The following is a 12,084-nucleotide window of genomic DNA, read 5'->3' as shown; positions in this document are numbered from 1 at the left end:
GGTGCGTTTCCATTCCGCCGCCTTCGGCAGGCAGGACTCCGGGCTTTCCTCGGGGTCTGCCACAGTCTCCCGGAGTCAGCCCCCTCGAAACGCATTTGCAAGGGGACTGGCAAGTGCCTGCGGACCTCCTGGTTTTGTATCATTAGAAAAAAACAATAACACACTTGAGTAATCTCAGCCAGATGATTTAAACTCACTTTAAATACCAGAATACCAGCAGCCATGCTAACAGGCCACTGCTACACAAACTTGATGTTTTGCCTCCTAAGGAAAAAAATACTGAAAACAAACATTGTTGAGGCCTAATTCCAGCATAAAAAGGAAGGAAAATTGAAGGGCTGGGTTTTCAAACACCCACGCTGGCAGCTACCAAACTCTCAACAGCATTTTCCATGTGGAAGCTTTTGCTGTTCTGCACATTTTTGGGTGCTTCAGAGGGATGCGGCGAGGGGGGCTGCCGAGCCACATCAAACCCTGGCCCTGGCTTTGGGCACTGCAGCCAGGCAGAGCAAGCTCCAAAAGGCATCAGTCAAAAAGTCTGTGTGGCTCAGCTGTGAGCAATACCTTCATTCCCCAGCAGCACCTGGCAGCCTACAAGTCCCCTGTTTACCAAGGGACTGGTCATTTTTCTCCATCTCCTCTGCATCAAGGACCATGTCTAAGCAGGTCCACCCAAAGATCCCTCTCCAGGAAATGCCACCGCTCCAACAGCACTCCGGAGTACAGCAGCACGCCAAGCCAAATGGAAGAGAAAAGCTCCATCCCCAAAACGCACCACATCCCACTCTTCACTCTCTTAAGCCCCCCCAGGGCAACCACTTCAATCAGGACAACACAGCAAACAGCACTGTTACTAAAACAAGAACATAAGGTCTGCAAACAGGCATGTACCTGAGCGAGTAGTCCAGCGTCATGCCTGTGAAGTCAAAAAACTTAAGGTATTCTTCGGCCACAAGCTTGCTGAATTCGTTGCTTTAAACAAACAAATAAATAAGTAAAAGTTATCATTCGAGAGTGAACCCCTCCAGAACCAGCAAGAAGAACAACGTGGCCAAAGGCCTCATATCAGCACATACTTTTTACCCAAATGCTTTGCCACGTCGGAGCGTTTGAATCTGTCCAGATGGTAGAGGCGCTTAGCCAGGCGCCTGGCTGCTTCCAAATTGCTGCCGCTGCCATTGCTGAGATCGTGGCCAAGGGCTCCGGGGGCATCTTTCTCCTGAAGTTCATTGCTTCCCATGGCAGCACGGGAGTCTAACACCATATTCTGCAGTTCAGCATTGCTATGAGACAGAAACAATATGGGAAGAAGAAAAGTAAGATGACATTACAGTCTCAAGAAGGATTTCATTCCTCTTAGAATAGAAGGCAATTAATGGTAGAGAGGGAAGATTACACAATATAGCAAATTCCACTTAATTGAAGGAGCTGTGTAGAACAGGGACATTTATTTAGCAGTCATCAGAGGTTAAGAGAGTTAAACACGGAGACCCCAATATGGGCTTTCCAGCCCAGAAACACATTCTGCAATGCACTCACCTTCTGAGTGTGCTGAGTGTCCTCAATTCGTGCTCACTTCACGGAGAGCTGTTTGCTATTATCAGCCTACAACTGCACCTGACAACACTGGCTCCTCATTTGCTTCTTGCACTAGTACTTTTTAACCCAATCGCTTGCTTGGCTTGAAAGGGTCCCTGTAAAAGTAGGCCATTAGCCATTTTCCAGGGCAAAATGCAGCGAGCAAGACAGGGTGTTCAGTAGCTCTAAGCTGACTCGGCACAAGTCCCTTCCTCATTCTTCTCCAGTTGTCCTGGAAACAATACAACTCCCCAAATCTAAAATAACATCCGCAGAAGTCTCAGCAGCTTCCGTGCCGCCCATGAGCAGTGGGCATCCCACGGGGAGGCACCACTAGAAAAAGCAGGACTTGGGAGCAAGGAACCCAGTTTGGGGAACGGGAGAGAGACACAAGCCACCCAGGCCAGCCTGGAGAATTGCTTGCTTTCCTCCCGCTCCCTCGTGGTGGCAATAACTTCCCTCACCGGCTGCTCAAAGTCAGGATCTTCAGCATGGCAATCCCAGGGCACTTTACATAAATCATGCATTTATAGATTCCTCCCACCTCTACTACAGCAGGAAAGCTCTGGCTGAGCTGTGTGCCTGCTTTGCTTCTCCCCTCAAAGAAGCAAGAGCCCTCCACACCAGAAAGAGCACCCCCACATACACACCCCTGCACACCGGCAGGCTTTTAACTTTGGAAAAGCTTTTCTCTGACACTGGCATGAAAATTCTTGCAAAATCTCAGCTCTGTGTGCGTATGCGTGTGTGTGTGTGTGACAGCATTTCTATTTAAAAAAAATACTATACAGAAATTCTTTCCACTAAATCCTCGTTTACACAGGGCTAATGAACGATCAGCAGGGGTCATGCGCAGGGCAGATATGAGTGGAATGAGTTAATGATGATTTTAAACACAACGCTTCAACATACCACGGTTTCATACACCACCATAATCTTCGGGCTTGACAAACCACGGTTAGAACAACTGATCGCTCTGCTCCAGTAACCATTATCTAGCCATTTACTGAAATGTCTGCTAGCCACTTATTAACCCTTTAACGATGAGATTTTCATATAATGTGAGCTTAAACTAAAAATCTTTGCTATTCTGCATGCCTCCTTCCACGCAAATCATCACCTGTGCCCTACCTCTCTTCCCATGCATGGTTTAACAGAAGGAGGTGTGCGGTGCCCCTATGAGGAGACTTGCCCATTTAACCTCTATTTCCATCCTCCTAATGCTGCTAGAACATGAAAAGCATCACACATCCACACTGTGGGTACAGCTTTTTTTATCAAGTATCTGGGGAAAACAGACATCTAACCTCTGCCTACAAGCACTGGGGATTTGATTTTGCATTTATTTCAGTGTGAATAATAAGGTGCTATAACAAAAGGGGCACAGTCTCAGTGCTCTAGTAGGGAATTAATACTGTAAATACAATTCCGACAGCATTAACATCGCTGACCACCAGCTACCCTAGAAAACAAAAAAGCCCCTCCTGATACCGTTGTTGTGGGAAATGCGTCCTCAGCCCTTTCCAAAAGCACTAGCCAATGTCCGAAATGCTCTAAATTTGGTCTACTCCAAACTTGTGAAGAAAGCAAATTCCGGAATCCTCTGACACCCCAAGCAACGCCCTGTCCATTCAAGCCAGGCACGACTGGTTTCAAACTCCCAGCTCTAACAATTGACAAGAGCAAAGAATAACCAGGTGAGCTAACCCATCTACGGAGCCTTCCACATACAAATGCTGCTTCGAAAGCCATGCCAACTTGCAGAGCCTCGCTCATAAATCACAGCCCTGTTTCACCACTGCTCTTTATTAAAGGCAATATTTATAGCCCTGAAAGATGGCCAAAGCTGACAAGAAACATCTGCACCCTGCTAGGAACCAGTGCACTACGAGAGTCAATGTTACCGCAAACCACCATAAGTTTAGAAAGAAAGGAAGTGCCAGCGTCGGCCACTTAGTGAAATAAACAGTACGGCAGCTCCCAGCTTCTGTTTTGCCTCTCAGAGCAGCGGCTGGGATGTGAAGGAGGAACACCCAGCAAGGAGGAGAGCATGCTCTTTCCCCTGCTTGCCAAAACTAGCCGATGGGGCTGCATAAGAAACCTGATTTAAAACTTCATCCTGACAGGGGGTCCCCGTATATGTACCAGGTCAAAGAATAAGGGATGCTTCCTTCAGTTACTCCGATAGTTAATTAGCTTATTACTTAATAAGTACAAGAAGGCAATCAAATCAACAATATAGGTTGTCTGCAACATAAGCCTCTTGTTAAGGGAAAATGCCAGGTCGTTAACATTAAGGTGAGACTTCAGTTCTCAAGTTTTTTAGGCGGTGAGAAGACTCTGCCCACGTCACTGAAGGCTTAGGAAATACAGATGCCTTGTGCATAACTACTGCAAGCTGCCTTCTGGACAGGTCATTTTAGCTAGGTCTGGGGGGTGTTACTCAGGGGAAAGGTTGACATCTCTTCTTACCTCCAAGTCTTTCTGGGTGCACCATTTTCCTTCCGTGCGTCAGTTTCCCCAGCTGCTGAACACAGACAGTAATACTTGCCTCCCTCTGTAAAGTGCTTATAATGGACTAATCAAGGGCTAGGAGTGACCAAGGCCGCAAATAGGTCTGTCTTCTGCAATCTATAGTTTATATACACATGAAGAGTCCACAGCAGCATTACCAGCTAAACAGAGCCAAGAAAGGGCTTTGTGATGAGGGCAAGACTGGACATGGATTTCTCATGCAGCTTTACTCTTTATCACATAAAAATGAGAAACCTGCACTGACAAGAGTAGCCTGAAAATGTAATAGATTATATTCCCCCTAATCCTGCATCCAAGGCCAAAAGGGACTGTAATGATAATTGCCTGTACAGCAAAGGCTGCTGATTTTCATCCAGAGACTCATACATTAATCTCTGCTATCAGAAAACACAGAAGCTACAAAAAACCAGACCCCTTTGGTCTCACAGTGCATGAGCTGTGGCTAGAAACCAGGTCCTTAGACCTTCTCATTTCTGTCCCCAGCAACGCACTCCTGACACATCCTCCCTCCTTCTGCCAAAGCATCCCCAGGCCCACAGTGAATGCACAGAGGCTGTGACCACCACATCCAGCAGAAATTACAGCAATTCGATAAACAGCTGCTATGGTAAATTCAATACCTTCTAAGAGCAGCGGCCGCCCCTCCACACTCACGGACAGACTGTAACATCTGTAAAGCTGGTTTCCCATAACACACCGTAACAGCTAGGCAAAGTCTGAAACATTTTATACTGTTTTCTCCACTTATTCCATTATCGACCAGGTCTATAGTGATTTAGCTCCCAATGCCAAGCCATCTCAATCGTGTCGTGCTCAGCACTTAGCACACTTGATCTGTTTAAGAATATTCTAGATTCACTTACTCCCCCCCCGCCCCCATCCTGGGTTTCACCAAAATTGAAACTCTCCGCAGCAACACATGGTTGGGGAATGGCTGCAACTTCCAGAGCAAGGCCAGTAACATAATGGTAAGGATACAGGCACCTCATTTCTCAGTGTTCCACTCTCCCAGTCTACTACGCTGCAACTGGAAACCTCGGCATGAGTACCTGCAGTTTCAGATGCCTTAAATCTTGGGATGCTCTTCATTTTTTAGCAAATCCATGGGGAAAAAATTATCTGTTTTATCCCAAGGAAGAAAAGGATGTTAGCATTTTGCTTTATGGAAGAAGAGCTCAGATCCAGCATGGAACAACTGCCCCAGTTGCTAACAAGGGGAAGATGTTCAGAGCTGACACTGAGTGCGAGGGTGTGACAACTCAGCCTAAGTGCTGTCCTCAGCCCAGCCACGTCAGCGATCCCAGCTTGCCGCTGCCTGCAGCTCTTGCCGGACTGAAGCATGGTGTATGCTTTGTGACACACAGTCTCCCCTGGATGCATTCCCCAAAGAACACTAATCCATCCGGCATGCACGTCTGGAGGGAGTGCGCTGGACACACCAATTTCAGGGGGAGCTTGGATGAGACAGGGCTGGGACCTTCCCAGGTCTTTTTGGAAAGAGAGGAGAAGGAAACAGGAGGAAAACCAACTTTTTCTCTCAAATAAATCTGTGCGCCTTTAACATCAGCTTTACTTCAAAGCAGGCTAAGTCAGGCATTTGCCAGCAAAGTCCATCAGAGCAAAACGCAGCAATGATTAAAAATAAGGAAGGGTGGAGAGGCGTTCTGGCGCACTGAAGCTAGGGCCAGAACAAATGTTGTTTTCAGCAGGGGTACAGCATCTACCAGGGAGCCATGCTGGGGCTGATAATCACCCTCTGCACACTGTGCTGGCCCTGTTGTTTTAAATGCCTTCACTCCGAGCCGCCTTCTCCGCCTGGTTCCGAAACAGAGGACACCATCCCCTCAAACATAACCACCAACTCTGGCTGTGAAAAGCGCACTCTATTTCTAATTCAACAGCCCCTCAGCAGCAGCTCTCACCTCGCAGCGTGGCAGGGACTTCAGAAAGGCAGAAGCACTCGGATGCCCCTGACACCAGCCTGGACTGCGGGGGGGGAGCAGACTTCCTTCTGCAAAAAGTCCTGCCCTGAGGGAGCGAATACCTGCCCTACAACCCTTCAGAGAGATGTGGATGCTCAGCCAGTGATACCCTTCCACATTTCAGAGCCGACCAGAAACGATCGGTGGCACAGGCTGAATTTTGTTTCGAGGGAGCTGAAAAGCCATGCTCAAACAGCCTGGCTCGGAAAGGAGTAGCCCCACCAGAGAAAGCGAAGAAATCCCGGCAGCAGTGGGACGTGATGAGTCAGTTCCTGCTACAAATGACCGACCACACAGAGGGGTGGGAACGGCTCTGCTGCTGCTTTGCTGCAGCTCTGAACCAGCTTCTTCGGGGCCAGGAGAGAGCGAGCACAAAACCATGTCAAGCAACGATTTACCTTGCCAGTTACCTCCAGCTCCAGAGTTCTTCCAAGATACAACTGCAGGAAGGGGAGAAAAATAACAAAAATAAAAATAATGCCCTTTCCTCGCAGATGACTCACTGTGTTATTTTACTCGGAATGGTTTAATCAGCTTTGAAGTCCTACGTATGGATTCTCTTCAAAGGCATGCTTTGAAGTAGATCCCTCTTTGAGGACTGACACAGCTGCACTTTGCTGCAACTCGATTCAGTGGGTGTCTCACGAGCACAGCATCAGCCAGGACGCATGAAGGCAGGATGGTTTCTACAACCTAGAGTACCCACTGAGGATCCATTAAAAAGTACCTCAGCTCTGTCACATCACACAGAGAGGAGCAAAGCAAAAAATAAACAAACAAGCCCTGTAATCTCCTACTGGTTATCAATAAAATGCATATACAAAGTCAATTTCAGGGGCTGAAATGCATGCTGCTGCTTAAAAATAACGTCTTGCTCCCTGCAATCATCTGCCGCCTTCTTTGGTTAAAAGAATTCCCGCTGATCATAAGAAGGAAGCTAACAGCTAAAGCGTTCAGAAAATGCCATTTCTGGTAGGCTTGCATTACAGCAAATGCAAACACTATCGTTACAGGATCACAGCGTTAGGACAAGAAGTCCCGCCACACACAGGGACAGGATTGCAGCCCTTCCGAGAGACAGTGTGTCCTTTATTACACACTGGCCCGTTGCCACCCGAAGTACAAATGTTTTGCTAAAAATACTCCAGGTTTGATTCCCTTTCGACCTCAGGATCCTTACTGATGGTGGCGGGGGTGAGCGATCGCAAAGGGACTCTCGCCACATTAATGCCCCCATGCCTAGAAAGTGAAAACCTGGCCCTCACCACAGAGGGTGTCCAAGGGCTCTCCCCGCAATGGATATTTCTGACAGATGTGTTGACATGTAGACCGATCTCTTGGATACATCAGGATAGTCCCACGCTCTGGATGTGCCCACCTGCCCCTAGACATGAGCAAAAACCAGACCTAAAGAATGCACTGCACACCCGTAACCTTGCTCAGAAAACACTCAGCCCCTGAGTGTTTCGGGAGCCCTCGGGCTCTCTCCCCTGAGCCCAACCGCCCCCAGCGTGCTGCGGGTGGCAAGAGCCGTCCCCACGCTCAGCGCCAGCATGACATTTCCCCACGAGGCTTCTGCAGGATCCTCCGGGACAGGAACAAAACTGGGAAGCCAGTGGAGTACTTTCCCCCTCACTCGGGCTCAGTTTAACTGTTCAGAGACTGGCCCAAGGAGTGCGTATTAACGGGGCAGCTGGTCCAGCTGGTCCTCCCCCCAGGGAGCAACACAGATGCATAGAAATACGGGTGTTTACGCCTTTTGGTTAAGGCTCCCCCACATCCATGTGGATGGAGCGTTTCAGCGCTGGCAGTAGTATCGCACAGGAGCTTTACATTGCAACCATGCAGCCAAATGAACTGCCTGTCCTCAAAAAGGATAGTTAATAATAATAAAAGACAGACTTCCGCAATAAAGGAAAACCAACCACCAACCAACCCACAGCTCACCCAGCTATGCTAGCAAGGAGTCTGCACGCTACATGCCCTGTTCTTCTCCACCGGTGCTCCCGCATCCCATCCGAAGTTATACATGCCTCTACGCTGCCCTGCCAGCCGTGAGGCTCTGCCTCTCTCTTTCCCAACAGACAGACGGACGGAGAAGGAAGACTGTTAACCAGCAATAACGTGGAGGGGGGCTTGACTGGCAGCCAGCCATGGCTAATGGATGAGACGGCAGGCTGCACTTCGGGACCGACTCGGAGCTGGCAGAGACACCTCGGTTTCAGTGAATGAAGGCTTCTTGACCTAAATGGCTTCGACTTTAATGGAGATATGCCAACAGATGCCAGCTTAGAAGCTGAGCTGCTGACAGTTTTATACTGAGGCGCTTTGTGCAGCAAACTGATCAGCTGCTCCACTTTTTCTCTCTTTTTTTTTTTTTTGTCGTTTTCTTTTCTGTCTCTGTCAGCTCCTGGATTTTTGGTTTGTTTGTTTTATTTTCAGAGGAGGCTGGGAACTGAAGAGGCAAAAAGTCAGCAGCCCTTTTTTCCCTAAAACAACAGTTTATTTAGGAACTAGAAGCAGTTTTACAAACTCTCACTAAACTGGTGTTGCAAGCACCTCGTCAGCCAGAGCAAAGGCAAACTCGCACACTATATTTCCAGAGCCTTAATAAAGTGATGCCACCTTCTGCAGGGAATACCAAGGTCATCAGTGTGGCTTAACATTTTTGAAGTTACTAAGCTGTGTGATAAAGCGGCAAATCTTCAGCTGCCAAAATGCCACCGGTTTCAGAAATTTACCCCTGCAGATTGTGCCACTTCATCCTTACCTGGATTTAACTTATCAGTGCCAGCATATCGTTCTTACTAGTGGCTTGACAACTGACAGATGCAGTAGCCCATGTGCAGGCAAATGGGCTCCAGCAATGTGTTTGCTTGCTCACTGGATGCATTTGACGCATTCGCTCTTCTAGGACAACCAGTGGCATTCGTCTTTCCTTTTCCTGGGCATATGGATGGCAGAAAATATGAAGTACCACCTTCTGACAGCCCTAGCTCTCCTAGGTCCCAGAGTTTGTCATGAGCTGAGGCATGTCCAAAGGCCAAAAAACGTCCGCTTAGGAACACAGGGATCTCGGCAGATTTCACACTAAATGAAAAAATTCAACCAGGTCGCAAAGTGAAAAAGGGGAAAAAAGTTCTATCAGACTGCTGTTGGACAGACTAATAAAATCAATAAATAAAGGTTACGTGTTAGATATGTAAGTACTGAGTCTCATATCTACATTGAAAATCAAATACAAGCTACCTTGGACAAAAATACTGGAGTGTGAACTGAAAACCAGAAGTGTAACTGGCATGCAGGATACTGATAAACTGGGAGGACACCTGGAGAATCCTGGAGAAAGGGATCAAAACTGGGTTTATCTGTCAACAAAGTTTATCGTCTCAAAGAAGGAATAAGCAGAATGCCAGCTAAAAAACTGCAGGAAATGACCCATACGCAGAAGGAGGAAAACAACTATGGGAACTACTATAAGAGGCCCAAACCATTAAGAGTAATCCAGCAGCCATTGGGAACTGCACTCTATGTTCTTGTGCATTTATTCTGAGAACCACCACACTGGGTGGAGTTTAGGGAGTTTGTTTTCTTCCCCCTTTGAATTACAAAAGAATACATATGTGACTAAATTTGTGTTTGCACCTCTATGAAAAAAAAAAAAATACCAGGACTCACAGAATTTGCTGAGCACCAGCAATTCTTTGAAGATGATGGCAGGTGGCAAATATTTAGCATTTTTGAGGATTAGAAACTGCCACACAAATTTTTTTCTTTTCTTTCCAGATTTAGAAAAATCTTGGGCGATGTCCTACCAGCAGAGACCACACCTTCCAAGACAATTCAGGAAAAGAAATGCCAGAAGTTTTTTGGTTTTTTTAATTTCTTGTTCTGACTGTAGCATACAAGGGAAGAGGGAATAGGAAATCTGCTATAAAGAATGCAGAAAAAAAGAAAGATTAAAAGAAATTCTGTCTTTAAAGTCTGAAAGTAGAAAAGAAAGATGGGGATCATCACCAAGAGAACTTCGTACTTACTTTTAGACACACTGATTTTCTGTCGTTCACTGTATACTTAGCAAAGATAACTCACTTTTCCCTCAGGTATATCCTACTGCTTTGGAAATACACCCCCCTCCTCCCACTCTGATTTGGTGTAAATGGTTGCACCTAGTTCAGGCGATGCAAACTCAGGCTCGACATCTGGGTAGCACCTTGCAAACAGTCTTCCTTATTGCCTCTGCAAGTAAGACTAAACTCCCATATACCAAGACCGAGTCTTGCTCCGTCTCAACACAACCCACTGGCACGAGAAGGGAGAAGCGCAGTACCCAGGGCGCAGGTGCGACAGCGGGGACTGCACGCCTCTGCAGGGATAACACGGCGGCAAGGGAACCAAACACAGCCCAAATGCAGTATCGTCATTGCCGCTGCAAAGCTTCATTACACTGGCAACCTGTGGCTCAGCACATTTCACGGGGACCCCATGGTTGCCCTGATAAGACAGCGAGGCTGTCCTTCAGCTCTGAAACCTCACCCACTCCCCCCCTCCCCCAGTTCTCCCACCCCCACCTGGGGAAACTAAAGGCTACTTCAGCTGCAGAAATTTGTTTTTCCCCCAGAGGGATGATCATTACATATCTAGGAAAGAGATTAAACCCCCACAAAAGACAGCAAGAGCTTCCCAAAGGAAGGCAAGCTGCACGCCCTTCTCCCCAAACATCCCTCCTCCACTGGCCAGACACAAAGGGCCCCTAAACTGTGCTAGGAAAGGACTGCTTGCAAAAGCAAGCCAACCTGTCCTGCAGGAAAACCCAGTGGCCAGCTGACGTCCCCCTGCCCTAAGGAAGCGCAACGGGTGGCTCTCACAGCAGGCACGTCACAGAGCTCTCGCCAGGACTTACTGCGTTTAACCACGGCCAGCAGCTGACAGGGAGGACAGCAGGCACGAAACATCCGGACACCCAGGAGCCCTAGAAACTTGCAGCCCGCTAGCCTCTAATCATTTTTTTTTTTTCCTCCTTTTTTTTTTTTCAATTCTGAAGGCATGTGACTGGCCTTCACATACCAGAGCTGACCCCTCCCAGAGCCAGCGATTTCCTAAGAGCAGAGAAGGATGTTACTTCCCGCTTATTCATTACAAGACTAGGTTTCCTTGCCGTTACGCATTAAAACCTCACGCCATCTAGGGTCCGCGTGTCAGATATGCTCAGGATCCCTGAGCAAAAGGTGCTGTGGTGCTCAGCTACCTGCTATCAGGAGGGCATGGCCATAGGGAGCACCTGCTCCTCCTTTCCTAATTGGCACGTGGCTTTCAATTTCCAGGTGTAAACCATTAACTCTTCGCTCTCACATCTGCCCTCCCCTTCTGTACCGGACCATGAAGAACTACCAATATTTCACACTCTGTTCCCCCATAAATTAGCACCGGTACTTGGAAGTGTACTCTCTCCCCACGCACTTTCCCACACGTCTTTTTATGTCACTGAAATACCTCGGCACAGGGAGCTGCTGAGGTTTTGGTTTTGGTTTTTGTTCGCTTGGGCTGGCAGCGCGGTTTCTGAGAAAGGGGGGTTATGCTTCTTGTTGTGCCGCACTGCAGCGTTGCATTGCTCCCAAGCCCCCCGCATCCCCAATTCCCCTACTTCGCTTTGCACTTGCCACTACTCACAGGCTGAGACCCCGCTCCTGCCTCCATCCCTACAGGATGGGGTCCTCCGGCTGCTCTCCTGCCTGCACCCATCCCCCGTGACTTCACATCCCAGGGTGGGCAGCGGGAGCTGCGGGAGCCCCGGGCTCCTGGGAGAGCCGGCAGCTCCGCAGCGGGCACAGAGACCTCCGGTGGCTCCGCGATATATCGCAGGCAAGCTCTGCCTGCGAAGTTCCGCCGGCGGCTGCGGGATGCAGGGCCAGGGAGCGCCGCCTGGATCTGGCAGGGCGGTGGGCTTGCCTTCCCCGCCCCGTTCTCCCGGAGAACCGGAACACTTCTG

The 12,084-nt window shown here is 48.5% G+C and overlaps 1 protein-coding gene across 1 annotated transcript in view; it reads right to left on the bottom strand.

Moving 5' to 3' along the window:
* The window catches only part of PSD3 (pleckstrin and Sec7 domain containing 3), a gene marked incomplete at its 5' end in the record, with an annotated part of 76,470 nt that overhangs the window by 59,330 nt on the left and 5,056 nt on the right, over nt 1-12,084 (bottom strand). Inside the window, 2 exons of the mRNA XM_009572448.1 lie at nt 892-972; nt 1,077-1,283. Of these exons, the coding sequence (XP_009570743.1) occupies nt 892-972; nt 1,077-1,283 (288 nt within the window). The remainder of the gene's footprint in view (nt 1-891; nt 973-1,076; nt 1,284-12,084) is intronic.

Source organism: Fulmarus glacialis, unplaced genomic scaffold (genome assembly GCF_000690835.1).
Source record: "Fulmarus glacialis isolate BGI_N327 unplaced genomic scaffold, ASM69083v1 scaffold10482, whole genome shotgun sequence".
In the NCBI taxonomy this organism is placed as follows: Eukaryota; Metazoa; Chordata; class Aves; order Procellariiformes; family Procellariidae; genus Fulmarus; species Fulmarus glacialis.
The sequence above is the reverse complement of the archived record's forward strand: the minus strand, read 5'-3'. Positions and strand labels throughout refer to the sequence as shown.